Here is a 15,486-nt window from a genome sequence, read left to right on the forward strand (position 1 = left end):
TTGCTGCTTCAGCTGATTCTCTCAGTAGAAATTCATCCTACAGTCTCATCACTAAATGAGTCCCACAACTGGAAGAGGTTTTATCCCTGCTCTACATGCAGCTCTTTTCTTTCTCAGCTGCAGGTGAGATACTGAGACTTGTCTCGGCTGGTGAATAACTGAATAATTTGGAAAAGACTTCACTGTTTTTGGCCTAAAGGTCCTTAGTAGTACTGATATTACTGGCTATCACTAATAAACCTTCAAAAAAACCTTCCTTGACTGTCATTTAAATTAGTCCTGTCACACCATCCCGTTAACTTGCCCTTAAAAAAATTTTTTTAAACAACATTTACTGCTAAGAGTAAATCCTTACTTGTTTACTTTTTCTCATTTCCTCCACTGGATTATAAGCTTCATGAGAGGAGGGCTTTCCCCCCCGTTCACCACTTAGTCCACAGCACTTTTAACAGTGGTGGGTACAGGGTCAGTGCTCAATAATTGTTGAATGAATTTACTATTTATTGAGCATTTACTATGTGCTAAGATCTTTAAATCTATCTCCTAAGTTAATTCTCATACCAACCGTATAAGCTACATGCTCTTATTACATCCCATCTTGCAGATGACAAAATTGAAGGTTAGAATGGTTAAGAAATTTGCGCCAGGCCACTCATGGAAATGGCAAAGGTATGTATGGTCAGGCATGATGGCTCATGCCTGCAATCCCAGCACTCTGGGGGGCTGAAGCGGGAGAATCGCTTGAACCCAGGAGTTTAAGGTCAGCTTGGGAAACATAGCAGGACCCTGTCTCTACAAAAATAAAACTTAAAAAGTTAGCTGATGTGGTGGCTAACTAATGTTCCAGCTACTTGGGAGGCTGAGGCAGGAGGATTCCTTAGAACCCAGAATTTCAAGGTTGCAGTGAACTATGATTGTACCACTGCACTCCAGCCTGGCTAACGTAGCAAGACCCTGTCTCTAAATAAATAACAAAATAAAATAAACGGCAAAGGTAGGCTTCAAACCCTCATGGTGAAGCCAAAGTCTTGTGCATGTTACCGCTAGGATACAGCAATCCTTTTGTACACCCTGGATACTTCTTTGGAACAAGAATATTCTCACCAATATCCCATCATTTCATTGAGAATCTAGAAATTGAATAGGATTTTCTAAAATGCCACAGACACTCACAAAAGCTTAGTAAGAAAAATGACCAAGAAGAAACCTGGCAGCAATACTCAGCATCAAACTCACATATGGGGAGTGATGGGGGAGGAGAGGAAGAGAGGAGAATAGGGAGAGAGATGAGTGGATAGGAAAAGTTTCTCTTTTTTGGAAACTCCCTGTTTATAAATACTACTCTACTAAATTGGTTTCCCTACCTCCCTAAGGAAGTCATGAAGATATCATTTAACAGCATTGCCATGGGATTGGGGACATCAATACCAAATGAGCAACAATACATAACTCCTGCTGCTCTACGGAGCTGGGATCATGTTTTATAAACACTGCAGAACTTTTATTATCCATCTTTTGCTGAGCAAAACCATATTCATTCTGCATTCTGAGTAATGGACAGGAATAGATGGATTAGAGCCCTTAAGTTCTTAGTTGGAAGACATTAAGTTTAAAAGCCCTATATAGCTGAGTCAAATGCATGTGCCCATGCTGTATAATTAGCAGGCATAACAACAATAAATATATAATTTAAAGGGAAGACCAGCAGGACAAGAATTCTAACCAGCACTCTCCCTCCCATATGCAGTCATTCCCAGTTGGTCTTCAGCTGTGTAAACTGTAACCTTGCTGGCCTTGGGGTAATTTTAATATAACAAAGGTTTGGGCCACTCCATTTTGTTCCTCAGCAGTTTATGCTTCCCTCTGAAGCCAGCTTTCAGGCATAAGTAATTCATTGCCCCTCTACTAAACATTCATTTCACTTTGTCTAAAGGGACTTAATAAATCAGCCTGGTTATTGTTTAGTGTGGCCACCCCCTGGTTTTCATGTATAAAAAATGAGCATCCAGTTGCTAAGTGGAAGTGAATGGTCACCTCGCCTGCAAGTGAGTTCCCTGGAGACTTGAGAATGTACAGAGGGAGACGCTTTGGCTCTGAGCATCCAGGGAGCTTTGTTGTCTGCCACAGAGAATCTTGCTGTCTTGACTACCAAGGCTTAAGGAGAACTGTTTGGAAAGGGAAGTGGGTAAGGAAGAGGTTAAAACATGGAGTCGTGGCTGGGTCTGGTGGCCCACACCTATAATCCCAACATGTTGAGAGGCTGAGGCAGGAGGACTGCTTGAGCCTAGGAGTTTGGAACCAGCCTAGGCAACATAGCGAAACCCTGCCTCTATTAAAAAAAAAAAAAAAAAAAAAAAAAGAGGGAGGTGGGTCAAAAGCCCAACTTATAAAGGAAATCCCAAGGAATGCTGGCCCTAGATAAGAAACAGTTATTTGGTTGGAAGCCCTTTAGCAGAAGACACCTGTTTTCTAGCAGTTTCTGGCTACTTTGCATCTTCAGGGTGTCCTGGGCAGGTAGTTGCTCTTCCTTCCTTCAGTTTGCAATTAGAAAAGCTGAGAGAAGCTTCTCAATGTGCTGGGCACCTGCTCTGTGTGAAAGATGTGTTTTTGTTTTGTTTTGCATCTACAGTTCCGCCCTTATTCTTGTTTGTCTTATAGGGTTAGGTCATCAGTCTTTTCTCCTAGGAGCCTTTGCTTCTTCGAGTTCAGTTTGGGCCTCCCCTCAGCCAAAAGTATAGAATTCTTTCCCTCAGTTATGACAACTGGATGGAAATCCCCCTGCCCGCCACTTCCTGCCCTGGAGCTGGTGTTCCCAGTGCTGATGCCATAAACCTGAAGCACAGCAAGCAGCTGTGACATCATCAACTGAGATTCGGGACTGACCTTAGCTCTGACCTAAGAGGAAGAAAATTAACAAGCAAATGCTCTTCAATTCCCAGCATCTCCTTTGGCAGTGCCAGAATTTAAAAACAAAATCAATAAATGTCAAAGTAAGCCATGCTGGGTATATAGAGTGTCTTCAAAATGGGCCTAACATGTCAACTGTTCTCGAAAACCGAACAAGAAGATCAAACTCACATAAGGGGAGTTATAGAGATCTTATGCTTATCTTATAGCATAAGATCTCAGAGCTATAGTCTAGTAAGAAAAACAAAACAAAACAACCCTCCCCCCCCAAAAAAAACTGTTTCTTCTCCACCAGTGGCTAAAACCTTAAAGGAGCCTACCTGAATTCAAATTCCAGTTTTGCCATTTAACATCAGTATAATGTTGGGCAGATTATTTTGCTGGGTACCTTGCTTTCCTTATCTGTAAAATGGGCATAATACTATACAGTAAGTACCTATCTAATAGGCTTGCTAGGAGTACTTGAGTTAAATATAAAGTGCTACGAACAACGATGACACATCAGGTGTTATTTTGCATTTCAGCTATTATGATTATGTTAAACCACATTTTGACTTCTTTTATCCCTTTCCATTTTATGCGCCCCAAATGACCTTCCAATCAGATTGTAAGACTGTTTAACCGTAATACTATTCTGAACAGTTTATGGTGCTGATTCCTGAAATTGAAGTCTCGTTGGCAGTTTGCAGTTGAATGCAATGTCACACCCCCCCCCAACATTGTCAGGGAATAGGTCAAGTGCTTTGCTTCCATCCTTTGCACTAAATCCACACCATCTTCAGAGAAGTGCAACTACCCAACGGTTCCTTTCCCAGATTTGACACCGTGCAGTTACCTATCCCTCCATATCTCTTCCCCTTGATGGGCCATCACACTTTTCTAGAAGCAACATTTAATACAACGTAAGGTTTTAACCAATGGCTCATTTGGTTGGTGACAGCTTGGAAAATCAGACCCCAGGAGACAATCTGTGTTACTTTCCTAGGAAAGGGGGTCAAGGGTTCCCAGGTTTCATCATTCCTGGTCACAACTAAGAGCGCACCACTACCCTTCCATCCCCCAAGAGAGAGCCTGACGGCTTCCTTCAATCCAGCAAAGCACAAGGCGCAGCCTCAGATCTTAGGCTTCCCACTCCCCTCCCCCATCTCACCAAGGCTCAGATCTTTAAGTTGGGACCCTTTGGCTACTGCCATTGGGCTGTGGAAAACTAGGGGGCGGAATCAGTCAATCTGCACAGCTGCTGGGGAAAGACAGCAACTAGAGACCTAGTCAAGCCCGGCAAAGAGCTACGGGGCAGTAAGTTTCACTTCAAGAGAGGTTCGGGAATGGCTTGGTCAAGAGGTTCAATCTCTCCCAATTAACGAACAGCCCCAAGATATTAGTCACAATGCCCCGCAGAACAGGGTGGAGATCATTCACGACTTTACCCTCCGAATATCAGTTACGCTTAGGGCAATCTCTGACAAGTGCCATTAAATGAACCTCATCCTCAGACCAAACGCTTTCTCCCAAGGTACTGGCACGGCCACCAGCTTTGTCCTAGGAAATGCACTGCCCCAGTAGCCCAGGGCGGGATTTCTCGCCTACCCCCGTCTGCCAGTCGGAGGCCTGCGCTCTTACCATTGGCGTTCTTGCCGCAGATAAGATGCTCATAGGGCTGCAAGACGCCCCAGAGCTCGGCGTCGTTGTTGATGACCATCTCCAGGGCCTCAGCAGACACCTCCCCGCCTCCGGCCCCTCCGCCTTCAGGGCTCTGGCTGGCCAGAACCCTGGCCCGGATCTCCTCCACCAAGTTCTCCATGCAGGCGGTGAGCGAGATGGCCGCGTACTCGTGGATGCGCACGGAGATGCGAGTGTCCACCATCCAGCGAAAAAAGCGGCCCACTGAGAAAGTGAGGCCGCAGCGCGCGGACTTGCCCCGGCGCAGCCCGTCGCCGGCGCTCATGCTGTACAGGGACAGCGCCTTGACGGCGGCCAGCGCGCAGCTCTCGGCCAGCGCCCAGCTGTGCACCAGGCGCACGGCGCTCTGCACCTCGAAGCGGGTGCACTTGGCGTGCAGCACACTCAGGCGCTGCGCCTCGCGGGCCACACGGATCAGTGCCCTGCGGAGCAGCCCCGCCAGGCGCCTCACCGCCTCGGCGGAGAACTGGGGCAGCCTCCTGCTGCCCGCGCCTTTGCGGAGTACCCGGGCCACGTCTCCCTCGGTCCAGGGGAACTCCTCCAGCTCGGGGAGCCGCGGGCAGCGCGAGAAGAGGTCGGCCACTTCGGGGTCCTCGGGCAGCACCGTGTTCACCGTGTCCCAGCTGTTGTGGCGGCTGTTCATGGAGCCGGAGTAGCACCACCAGGCCGCCCCGCGGTGCTGCTGCGCCGAAGAGTTGAGCGCCTGCGAGTTGGACTTGGAGGACGAGAGGCTGAGCGAGCGGCACGAGTCCCCGGCCCCATACCCGGAGTCCAAGGTCAAGTCCTCCAGCGTCTTCAGAGTCGAGCTGTACGTCCCGGCCATGGGGAGCCTGCCGGGGGCGGCGTCGCCGAGCGAGGGGCGCTCACAACTCCATGCCCTCTTCTCCAAGTGGGCAGAAACAGTCTCTAGGCTCTCCGGGCCGCCCTCCTTCCTCTCTGCGCCGCGGGGCTCGGCGTCCGCATTGCCTGCCCGGAGGCCGCGGGAAGGTGGGCGAGATCTGTGGCCAGCCGGAGCCCCACGCGCCCGGCGTCCCAACACGAAGCTGTCACTGGAAAGACCCCCGCCGTTCCCCCTCGGGTCTTCCCCTGTCCGCCTCTAATTCCCGCAAGCAGAGTGTCAGTCCTCCACAGAGAAGGAATCCCGGGAGAACAGGGAGGCGGCGGCGGCGGTGGCAGCAGAAGGAGGGAGGTGGAGGCGCAGGGCGCAGCGCGAGTCCGGGACCAGCCGGCGAGAAAGCGCTCGGCAAACTTCTCTGCGGCGCCGGCCCAAGGCACAGCTGGGTACCCGGGGGCGGCCGACATGCAAATAACCCCGGGTGGCTCACCAATCGGCGGCCGCGATGGGCGGGGATGCACCAATGATCTCCGAGGGGGCGGTCACTATGCAGATTTTACTCTGCCGCGGGTGAAACCCCGAGGCGGCGGAGGCGGGGCTGGAGGCCGAGGGTGGGGCGCACGGCTGGTATGGGGGTGGGGAAGGGAGTGGGGCTGGGGGAGGGGAAAGGGCGAGCCGGCGAACTGGGAGGTGGAGGTGGAGAAGGGAAAGCAGCGGTTGAAACGTTAGCTCCGGAGCTCACAATTTAAAGAAAAATGCAAAGGAAAAGCCACAGTGCGCTGCCACCTTCCCGCCACCCAGGCTTTGGGCGTTCGCTGCTCGCTTTCTAGCCCTCCGCAGCCAGACGTCCCGCGGTGGGGGCCGGGACAATGGGGAGGGCCCCAGCCAGGAGCTCCAGCTCTCCCCAACCTTCGCCAGGCCCCTCCCGCAATCCAAGAGGAAACGCTGGCTGTGTTCGGAGGGAGGAGGGACGTCCCTGCCTCTCTTCCCAAGTTTGTCTGGTTTCTCTGCGCGGCTGTCCAGGCTCCAGTCGGGACAGAATTTCTTCACCTGGGATCTGATTCACGGACGAGTCCCAGGAGGCCTGTGAGGGCTTCCGTCCCACTGTAGTTTCACCTGCAGTTTTCTGAGAATCTCAAGAGGATCCGTGACTTCCCTGTTACCGCTGCGTGAAGATACTACTTGCTGTCAGGTGGATCCTTTTTGTCCGAGGTAGAGAGCGTTCTTACAGGAAGAATGAGAAGGTGGGAGCGCGGTCCCTAGCCCTGGCCTGCTCTCAGAATCGCTAGCTGGGTGCACGTGTTCGCCTCCTAACGCGTGCCGGTGGGCGAGCCGTATGCCTCAGCGGAACCCAGTTTATCCTGGGGTACAATGAGCAGCTCTGGTGCCAACCTGCCTCGGGGTGGGTGTCCCAAGCGGGCCGCCAGAGCGCTGTTGGTTCAGCAGCCGCAGGCCCGGTCCAGGCACGTCCTGCCGCTGCCCTGTGGCTACTCACTCGCACCTGCGCGAACGGACATATGCCCCCACCAGTGGAACCGAAGACTCAAGGAGGGGATTGTGCGTTTGCTCTCCCCAAGTCAGCCTCTCCGACTCCTGAATGGCTCCTTTGTGTTGTATTTTACATAGTTCTGACCTTGGGCCCTGAGTTGGATATGAACTAGAAATGTCTGGTTTGTCTCTTTCCTTAAATTAATGCTTTACCCCCAGTGAAACTGCTTTTTATTTGGCAGTTTCGCTTAATTTTTTTCTTTCTGTGGGTCTTTATTTATGCAATGTCGCCGCCTGATGGTTAGAATTGGGAACAGAGTCAAAGATGGAAGTACTGTAATCTCAAAGACAGAAAAGTTTGCAGAGATCAAATTAACAAAAGAGAACACAGTCACACTTTGCAGACGTGAAATCAGAAGTTAAAGCAGGCGATGAGGTCCAACTTTTCAAAAATACAGAAGCAAATTTTATGCAATTAAAAATTTTATTGGAGAAATATAATATTCAAGGAAATGTCGCCCTCTAATGGATATATTTAAAGGAAATGAATTTCAGAAAGTTTTCCCTGCCCTCCCTTTTCTTCGTTCTGCGCACCCATCAAGCATAAAGAAAATTACTTAACTGGAAATTTACAACGGGGAACTTACTGAATGGAAAGGTTATTTGAGGAAGCATCTGGAGTACTTCTCGGGAAAACAGCATATGTAATTTATATTAATAAATTCAAATTACTTGACGACTTAAAGAGTAGATAATTAAACATGCCTCAAGCTGAATCTCAGAATCCTGTGAATGTTGACCTGCACCACGAAGATATATTCTGCAAAATTCAGCCGTGGGAAATGCTGCTGAACAAACAACTGAGTTTCTTTAATAAATAAGTTGCAACAAAAGAAAGAGGTGGAGAGGAAACCTATACATTTAAAGCGACTTATAAAACATAATAACCAATCACAAGGTGATTGATTTTGTTTTAAAAAGACAATAAACATTTGATATTATGAAACCATTAGAAACACTGCCTTGATGTTTGTGATTACAAAATAACTTTTTTTTTGGATGTGGTAATGGTAGTGTGGTGATGTTTAACAAATGTTCCTATCTTTTAGAGACACATGCTGAAATAAGTGTTTAGCAGCCCTCTGGAGTGGGCTTCTTCAAGGAAAAAAGGAAGAAAAATCCTCATGGAAAAATCTGGCAAAAAGACTAGGAAGTTAGGAAAGACTGTAGATAGATCTCTTGTCTTTCAAATTTTCCCCAGTCTTCTAGACAACCTGAGGACTGGAGGTACAAAGTAAACCCAGAATATGTCTGTGTCTGTGTGACACGGGGAAAAGAACAGGAGGACAGTAGAGAATATACATACATCTTCAGCCACCTTAGAAATGAACCAGTTCTTTGATTTCAGTTAAACGTTTGGGAGTTGGCCAGTGTGGTGAAATACAAAACTTTGGATCAAGAAAAGAAAGGACATGGTTTCTTATATATATGTGCATGTGTTCAATTAAGCCAATCTGCTGGTAATGTGTTTGATTTTAAGAATGCAAATTAAGAGAAAATGTCATCCCAACTCGGGCCTTACCCAAACATTATTTTATTATTATTATTATTTTTTAAAACAGCTGTCATTAAGCTGGACAAGTGGAAAAGAACATAATAGAACACTGGCAAACACTGGGACAATTCCAAGTGAAGTTGGCAATTAAGAAGCAAATCTGGAATTGTCCATGCAAAAATCATATAAGGGAGGTAGCTTGAAATAAACTTTAGAAACTTTACCTGGTGTGAGGTCTTCTAGGTGCTTACACAATCAGAAACCCTCTGGAAATTAGAAGATAAAATACCCTGGAATTTATCTTGAAAGTGAGGGCATTATAATCCCAACTATTTAAGTATAGACAGAACTGTCTTATGAGAAAGGTAGATTATGGCCTTGACTTTGGAGAGTGGCTAAATTTTAATTTAGTTTGTGTATCACCTTCGGTGCATTTGGTATATGTAGATATTTAACTCCCACAGGTTATTTTAATCAACTCTGCTAGTCAGGAGGAAATGCCTTTAAGCAGAGAATTGACGTGTGCCGGCTTGCAGAAATCTGAAATTTATTGGAGAAAACTATAGAGCAGAGAGCATTACTTGCTTGTTTGTTGATTGTCTTTCTGTCCTACAAGAATATAAGCTCCATGAGGGAAGGGATCTTCTCCATTTAGTTCACTTTTGTATCCCATCTGCCTAGGGCAGTGTGAGCATAAAGTAGAAGCTCAATAAATATTGAGTAAGTGAATGAAATAAACTAACTGGATGAATGGGGCAATGTAATGAATGGCTAGGTTTCTTTTTAAACTCTCACAGAACCCGCATGTGCTTAAGACTATGTGTTGGCCAGGCACGGTGGCTCACACTTGTAATCCCAGCACGTTGGGAGGCCAAAGCGGGCAGATCACCTGAGGTTGGGTGTTTGAGACCAGCCTGACCAACATCTGGTCTCTACTAAAAATCCAAAATTAGCCAGGTGTGGTGGCACATGCCTGTAATCCTAGCTATTTGGGAGGCTGAGGCAGGAGAATCACTTGAACCTGGGAGACGGAGGTTGCAGTGAGCTGAGTTCATGCCATTGTACTCCAGTCTGGGCAACAAGAGCTAAACTATGACTCAAAAAAAAAAAAAAAAGACTGTGTTAAGGGAAAAGAATCACTGATGTCTGAACTGAGATTTTTGTGATACCTGCTTCCTCCATAGACTTCAGGATAGCTGTGTGCTCCCCATCCATGTTACTATTATTTTATTGAGACAGAGTCCCACTCTGTCACCCAGACTGGAGTGCAGTTGCACTATCTTGGTTCACTACAACCTCCACTTCCCAGGTTCAAGCGATCCTCCCACGTCAGTCTCCCAAGTAGCAGCATCCACAGGAGTGTGCCACGACTCCTGGCTAATTTTGGATTTTTAGTAGAGATGGGTTTTACCACGTTGGCCAGGCAGGTCTCAAACTCCTGACTTCAGGTGATCTGCCTGCCTCAGCCTCCCAAACTGTTGGAATTACAGGTGTGAGCCACCACGCCCAGACCCCATTCACATTAGAGAGGGGTTTCTAACAACTTGGGGAGGTGGGCTTAGAAAGCCGGGGTGTCTGTGAATCACTTAAAATTGCCTGCAACTTTTTTTTTGAGACAGAATTTCACTCTTGTTGCCCAGGCTACAGTGCAATAGTATGATCTTGGCTCACCACAACCTCTGCCTCCTGGGTTCAAGTGATTCTTCTGCCTCAGCCTCTGAGTAGCTGCAATTACAGGCATGTGCCACCATGCTCAGCTAATCTAATTTTGTATTTTTCAAAGAGAAGGGATTTCTCCATGTTGATCAGCCTGGTCTCGAATTTCTGACCTCAGGTGATCTGCCTGTCTCAGCCTCCCAAAGTGCTGGGATTACAGTCATGAGCCACCGTGCCCGGCCCAATATTTTTAATATAAGAACAAGTTCGCATATTCTGGAGAGAGGGTCTGTGCATCTATGCAGCACTGTTGGATAGAACTTTCTGAGATAAAGAAAAGGTTCCATATCTGTGCTATTCAATACAGAAGCCACTAACCACATGTGTCTGCAACTTGAAATCTAGCTATTGTGACTGAAGAACTGAATCTTACATTTTATTTAATTTTAATTAATTAAATAATTATTTTTGAGATGGGGTGTCTCTGTCACTCACGCTGGAGTGCAGTGGCATGACTTGACTTACTGCAACCTCTGCCTCTCTGGCTCAAGCAGTCCCCCCACCTCAGGTTCCTGAGTAGCTGGGATGACAGGTGCCCACCACCATGACCAGCTAATTCTTTGTAGTTTTGGTAGAGACAGGGTTTCGTCATGTTGCCCAGGCTGGTCTCGAACTCCTGAGGTTAAGTGATTCTTCTGTCTCTGTTTTTAATTTAATTTTAAACTTGAATAGCTACAAGTAGCTAGTGCTACCATAGTGGACAGCACCGGTCTGTAGCTTTCATGAAGATCTCAACGAGGCCAATGATCCTAAGAGGTGAAAAGCAAGAATGATGGTTGTTAGAGAAGTTTTTCCAAAATGGTGGCAGAACACAGTGGCAACATTGTTAGGAAAGGAGGCAAATTTCAGGGCCTTGGACAAAGAAAACCATCTGGAAAAAGGCATATGTATAGCCTTAAATGGGATGTGAACTCAGCCCAAGTGTAGGGAGTAAAACATCCTTCCATTGTCAAGACATCACATTCCATGTTGAATTGGTAGGAGGGTACATGGGGAGGAGGTAGGTTTGTCCCTAACAGTGTCAAGTCCTGGGGACATAGAACCAGCTCTTGTGTATGCAAGGTCCAGGGTCCATTGTCTGTTCAAGGCTCAGGGAATAGGAGGCCCTTCTATTTACATAGATACATATACATTTGGATTTTAAAGACAATCGAAGTCTGGGCTTGGCAGAGACAAAAAGCTTCTAAGATGAGAGGTAAGGTCAGAGGAAGAGCATGGCTCAGAACCAGACATCAAACAGTGCCTAGCCCTGGCAACTGGCAAGAACATGGGTGGTAAACAGCATTCAGGGAACAGGCCCCTCCCAGAGTGAGTGGTAGAAGACCCCGGTTTCCAGAACCCTGGGGGAGGGGGCAAGGAAAGCCTGAGCCTGTAGGAACTGAAGAATGCTGCAGAGAGTCAAGACAGAGACCTAGTTATCAGGACTGTGGGTTTCCAGGCAGGGCTCTGGACACTAGGTTTTCAGAGCCAGGTCAGGAGTAGCAGGCAGCGCAATCCAATCCTAAATCTCTGAGTTACTTACTTGTTTGAGACTCCTTAACTATTTATTTGCCAACAAGTGCCAGGCTTGTCTCTGTATCCGGGATGGAGTGGGGCTTCCATAGCTCCTGCTGCAAAGTTTAGAGTCACTAAGCAGAGAGCCCAGAGATGATTTCAAAACTTTGCTTGCTATATTGCAGTATTATGCAAACTATCTAGGTTGTTCTTGGGACACTTAACAAGATATATCTGAAAACAGGAGATAATTTAAATGAGTGGATTTCAAATTGCTGAGTTGAGAAATTCTTTTTTCCAGTCTTACACAGGCCATGATATGAAATACAAAGAAGCAGAAAGCTTGATTTGGGTGGGGTGGGGGGTGGGGTGGGTGGAAGGGTCTAGAGCCAGTTCATGGATTTTCAGGCAGCTTCTGAGGAACTTGGCAGACGCCCAAAGCTTTGCAGAGCTACTGGAAAACCACTGACCAAAAGCCATTGTCCGTTCTTTGAGTCGCTCTGTGGGTTGGTACATCTGTGGGAGAAACGGGTCAAATGTAAAAAAGGAAATACTGTGGAATGCAAGGGAAAGCTGAGAAAGGTGGTAGGTAAATAGGCGTGCATGGTCAGCAGAGCTGCTTTGCAGTTGATCAAACAGAATGCTCAGTTGTTGAAAAAGAAACCAATGGTGTGGAAACTGTAAAGTCTCCTTCCATCCTGTGCAACCTAGATTAGCCCATTCCCGACACAGGTATTGGTTCTGAATCTCATGGCTAAAGAGAAGCACAGACAATTTAAAACAAAGCCCCAAAGTTGTTATGAAAAAGAAGAAAATAATACTTCCTGAAAGCATGTTCTGCAGGACGGTTAGGGATAGTTAGTCTCATAGGATGGCCTACAAAAAAAAAAAAAAAAAAGGATTTCGTGGTTAACTTTGGGAAATTTCGCATTCTGTTTCTCCTTCTACAATATTCATAGCCTATGATATGTATTTAAGGTTCTGTTTGTGTTTCTTTTAACCCATGCTATCCTGGGTTTAACTATGCAGCTAACTTTTTTTTTCTTAAATCCCACAAGGTTACTTTAAAGTAACTGGGACTTTTTATTTAACTTGAAGAAGAGAAGATAATTATCTCCTGTGTCTTAGGAAGAGAATGACACATCTTATGTGTCTGCTCAAATAGTTGTGATAGGGTAGGACCTTGGACCAGATCCAGATAGATCTTAGGACAGGTCAGTTTCAGCATCTGACCACTGCTCAAAGCTGGAATCTGGTTATTTTGGACACAGTGAAATTTCAAAGGTAGGTCCAAACCTAGGTCGCTGATTCACAGGAGAAAATTGGGATGAGTGGAGGCCAGGTAATGGGTTGGTACTAAAGTAATTATGGGTTTTGCCATTATTTTCGATGGCAAAACCGCAATTACTTTTGCACCAACCTAATAAAATGGTTTACAGAGCAAACAAGATAGGTCATGGGAGAGTTCTCCAACAGAAGCTCTGCCTATCAGGCAGTTTTGGTACCACATATGTGTTAGCTGGTATCAGAGGAAGCCATTGGGAGCCTGGGTTTTTGGTTTCTTGTTTGGTTATTTGCTTTGGTTTTTTGAGATGGAGTCTCACTCTGTTGCCCAGGTTGGAGTGCAGTGGCACAGTCTTGGCTCATTGCAACATCCACCTCCCAGGTTTAAGCAATTCTCCTGCCTCAGTCTTCTGAGTAGCTGGGACTACAGTCACAGGCCACCATGCCCAGTTAATATTTATATTTTTAGTGGTGATGGGATTTCACCATGTTGGCCAGGCTATTCTTGAACTCCTGACCTCAGCTGATCCACCCACCTTGTCCTCCCAAAGTGCTTGGATTACAGGCATGAGCCACCATGCCCAGCCCGGGAGCCTAGGGTTTAATGGCAAGAATTTTAGGAAATGGGATGGAACTTAAGACTACAGAGCTGAATTATGGGACAGAGAACCCAGGGACAACCTGATGTGGTAATGTTGACAAATCCCCAGACCTAGATGTTTCACATACTAGTTATCAATTATCTGCTTAAACAACAACAACAATTGTGTTCTTCTTCACTGGTATAGAGAATCTATTTCAGCTTTTTAATATTCATCTGATGGTCTTATACAAATCTCAAGCCCCAGACACCTTTCTTGGAAATATGAATTCAGTAAGCCTGTAATGTAAATCAGAGGAAAAATATTTTAAACAAGCATTCTGGCTGGGCCCAGTGGCTCATGCCTATAATCCCAGCACTTTGGGAGGCCAAGGCCAGAGGATCACTTGAGCCCAGGAGTTCAAAACCAACTTGTCAACATAGCAAGAGAAAAATACAGAAATCAGCAGGGCATGGTATCGAGTGCTTTTAGTCCCAGCTACTTGGGAGGCTCAGGTGGGAGGATCACTTGAGCCCAGGAATTCAAGGCTGCAGTGAGCTACGATTGCATCACTGCGCTCTGGGGTGCGACAGAATGAGACACTGTCTCAAACAAAGAAACAAAGAAACAAAAATTCCCATGTGATTCTTATCAGGCAAGTTTGGGAACTAAGACATTTGTTTCTTAAACCTCAAGGCACCCCAAAACTGTTTTAAAATGCAAATTCTGTAGCCCTAGAGCCCGTGAGTCCTCATTTTTAACCAGAGGGTCCCAGTTCGATTCAAATGCTTTGGGTTCAGGAAACTTGCAATTCAATATTCAAGTTCAGAAATTTCAAGTGTTCCTGGCAGGTGGCGCTCTCTTTCATTTAGCTAGGAACTTGCACATAAAAAGTCAATTTTTTAAATGCATGAGCAGGGTTTAAACTGAAAAAAGTTTTGAATCTCCCAAGAGGATAGATCTGGTACCAAATAACTATTCCTAATGATAAAATCTTTTAAAACTCTGAAACTGTCTCTGTCTGCCCTTAAGCAAGGATGCTTAATATTAGGAATTACTATAAACAGCCCCAGCACAGGGATGGGACAGCTGAATTGCAGATGGGACTGGAGGAAGTGGTCTTCAGAGTTCAGACAGTAGCCTTTAAAAAAATTATTTCTGGCTGGGTGCGGTAGCTCATGCCTGTAATCCTAGCACTTTGGGAGGCCAAGGCAGGTAGATCACCTGAGGTTAGGAGTTCGAGACCAACTTGGTCAACATGGTGAAACACTGTCTCTACTAAAAATACAAAAATTAGCTGGGCATGGTTGTATGCGCCTGTAATTTCAGCTACTCAGGAGGCTGAGGCAGCAGAATTACTTGAACCCAGGAGGTGGAGGTTGCAGTGGGCTGAGATCACACCACTGCAGTACAGCCTGGGCAACAGAGTGAGATTCTGTCTCAAAAAAAAAAAAAAATTATTATTTCCATAGGTTTTTGGGTTAACAGGCAATGTTTGCTTACCTGAATAAGTTCTTTAGTGGTGACTGCTAAGATTTTGGTGCACCCATCACCTGAGCAGTATATATTGTGCCCAATTTGTAGTCTTTTATTCCTCACCTCCCCACACACACTTCCCCCCAAATCCCCAGAGTCCACTGTATCATTCTTATGCCTTTGCATCCTCATATATTAGCTCCCACTTATGAGAGAGAACATACAATGTTTGCTTTCCCATTCCTGAGTTACTTCACTTAGAATAATCATCTCTCATTCCATCCAGGTTGCTGCAAATGCCATTATTTTCTTCCTTTTTATGGGTGCGTAGTATTCCATGGAGTATCTATACTACAATTTCTTTGTCCATGTGTTGATTGATGGGCATTTGGGCTCGTTCTATATTTTTGCAATTGTAAATTGTGCTGCTATAAGCATGTGTGTGCAAGAATCTGTTTTACATAATGACT

The 15,486-nt window shown here is 46.1% G+C and overlaps 1 protein-coding gene and 1 long non-coding RNA gene across 4 annotated transcripts in view; both read right to left on the reverse strand.

Moving 5' to 3' along the window:
• Positions 1-5,850, reverse strand: part of ABTB2 (ankyrin repeat and BTB domain containing 2) — a 212,861-nt gene extending 207,011 nt beyond the window's left edge. The window contains exon 1 of the mRNA XM_003919975.4: positions 4,528-5,850. Coding sequence (XP_003920024.4) covers positions 4,528-5,410 — 883 coding nt within the window. The 5' untranslated portion in view covers positions 5,411-5,850. The remainder of the gene's footprint in view (positions 1-4,527) is intronic.
• A 1,822-nt stretch (positions 5,851-7,672) lies between these two features.
• The window catches only part of LOC141584878 (uncharacterized), a 65,163-nt gene continuing 57,349 nt past the window's right edge, over positions 7,673-15,486 (reverse strand). For 2 of the 3 annotated variants that reach the window (XR_012518147.1, XR_012518149.1), the window contains one exon: positions 7,673-12,551. This is a non-coding gene — a long non-coding RNA (uncharacterized LOC141584878). The remainder of the gene's footprint in view (positions 12,552-15,486) is intronic. The other variant, XR_012518148.1, reaches the window with a different exon arrangement.

The sequence above is a fragment of the Saimiri boliviensis genome, chromosome 6 (genome assembly GCF_048565385.1).
Source record: "Saimiri boliviensis isolate mSaiBol1 chromosome 6, mSaiBol1.pri, whole genome shotgun sequence".
In the NCBI taxonomy this organism is placed as follows: domain Eukaryota; kingdom Metazoa; phylum Chordata; class Mammalia; order Primates; family Cebidae; genus Saimiri; species Saimiri boliviensis.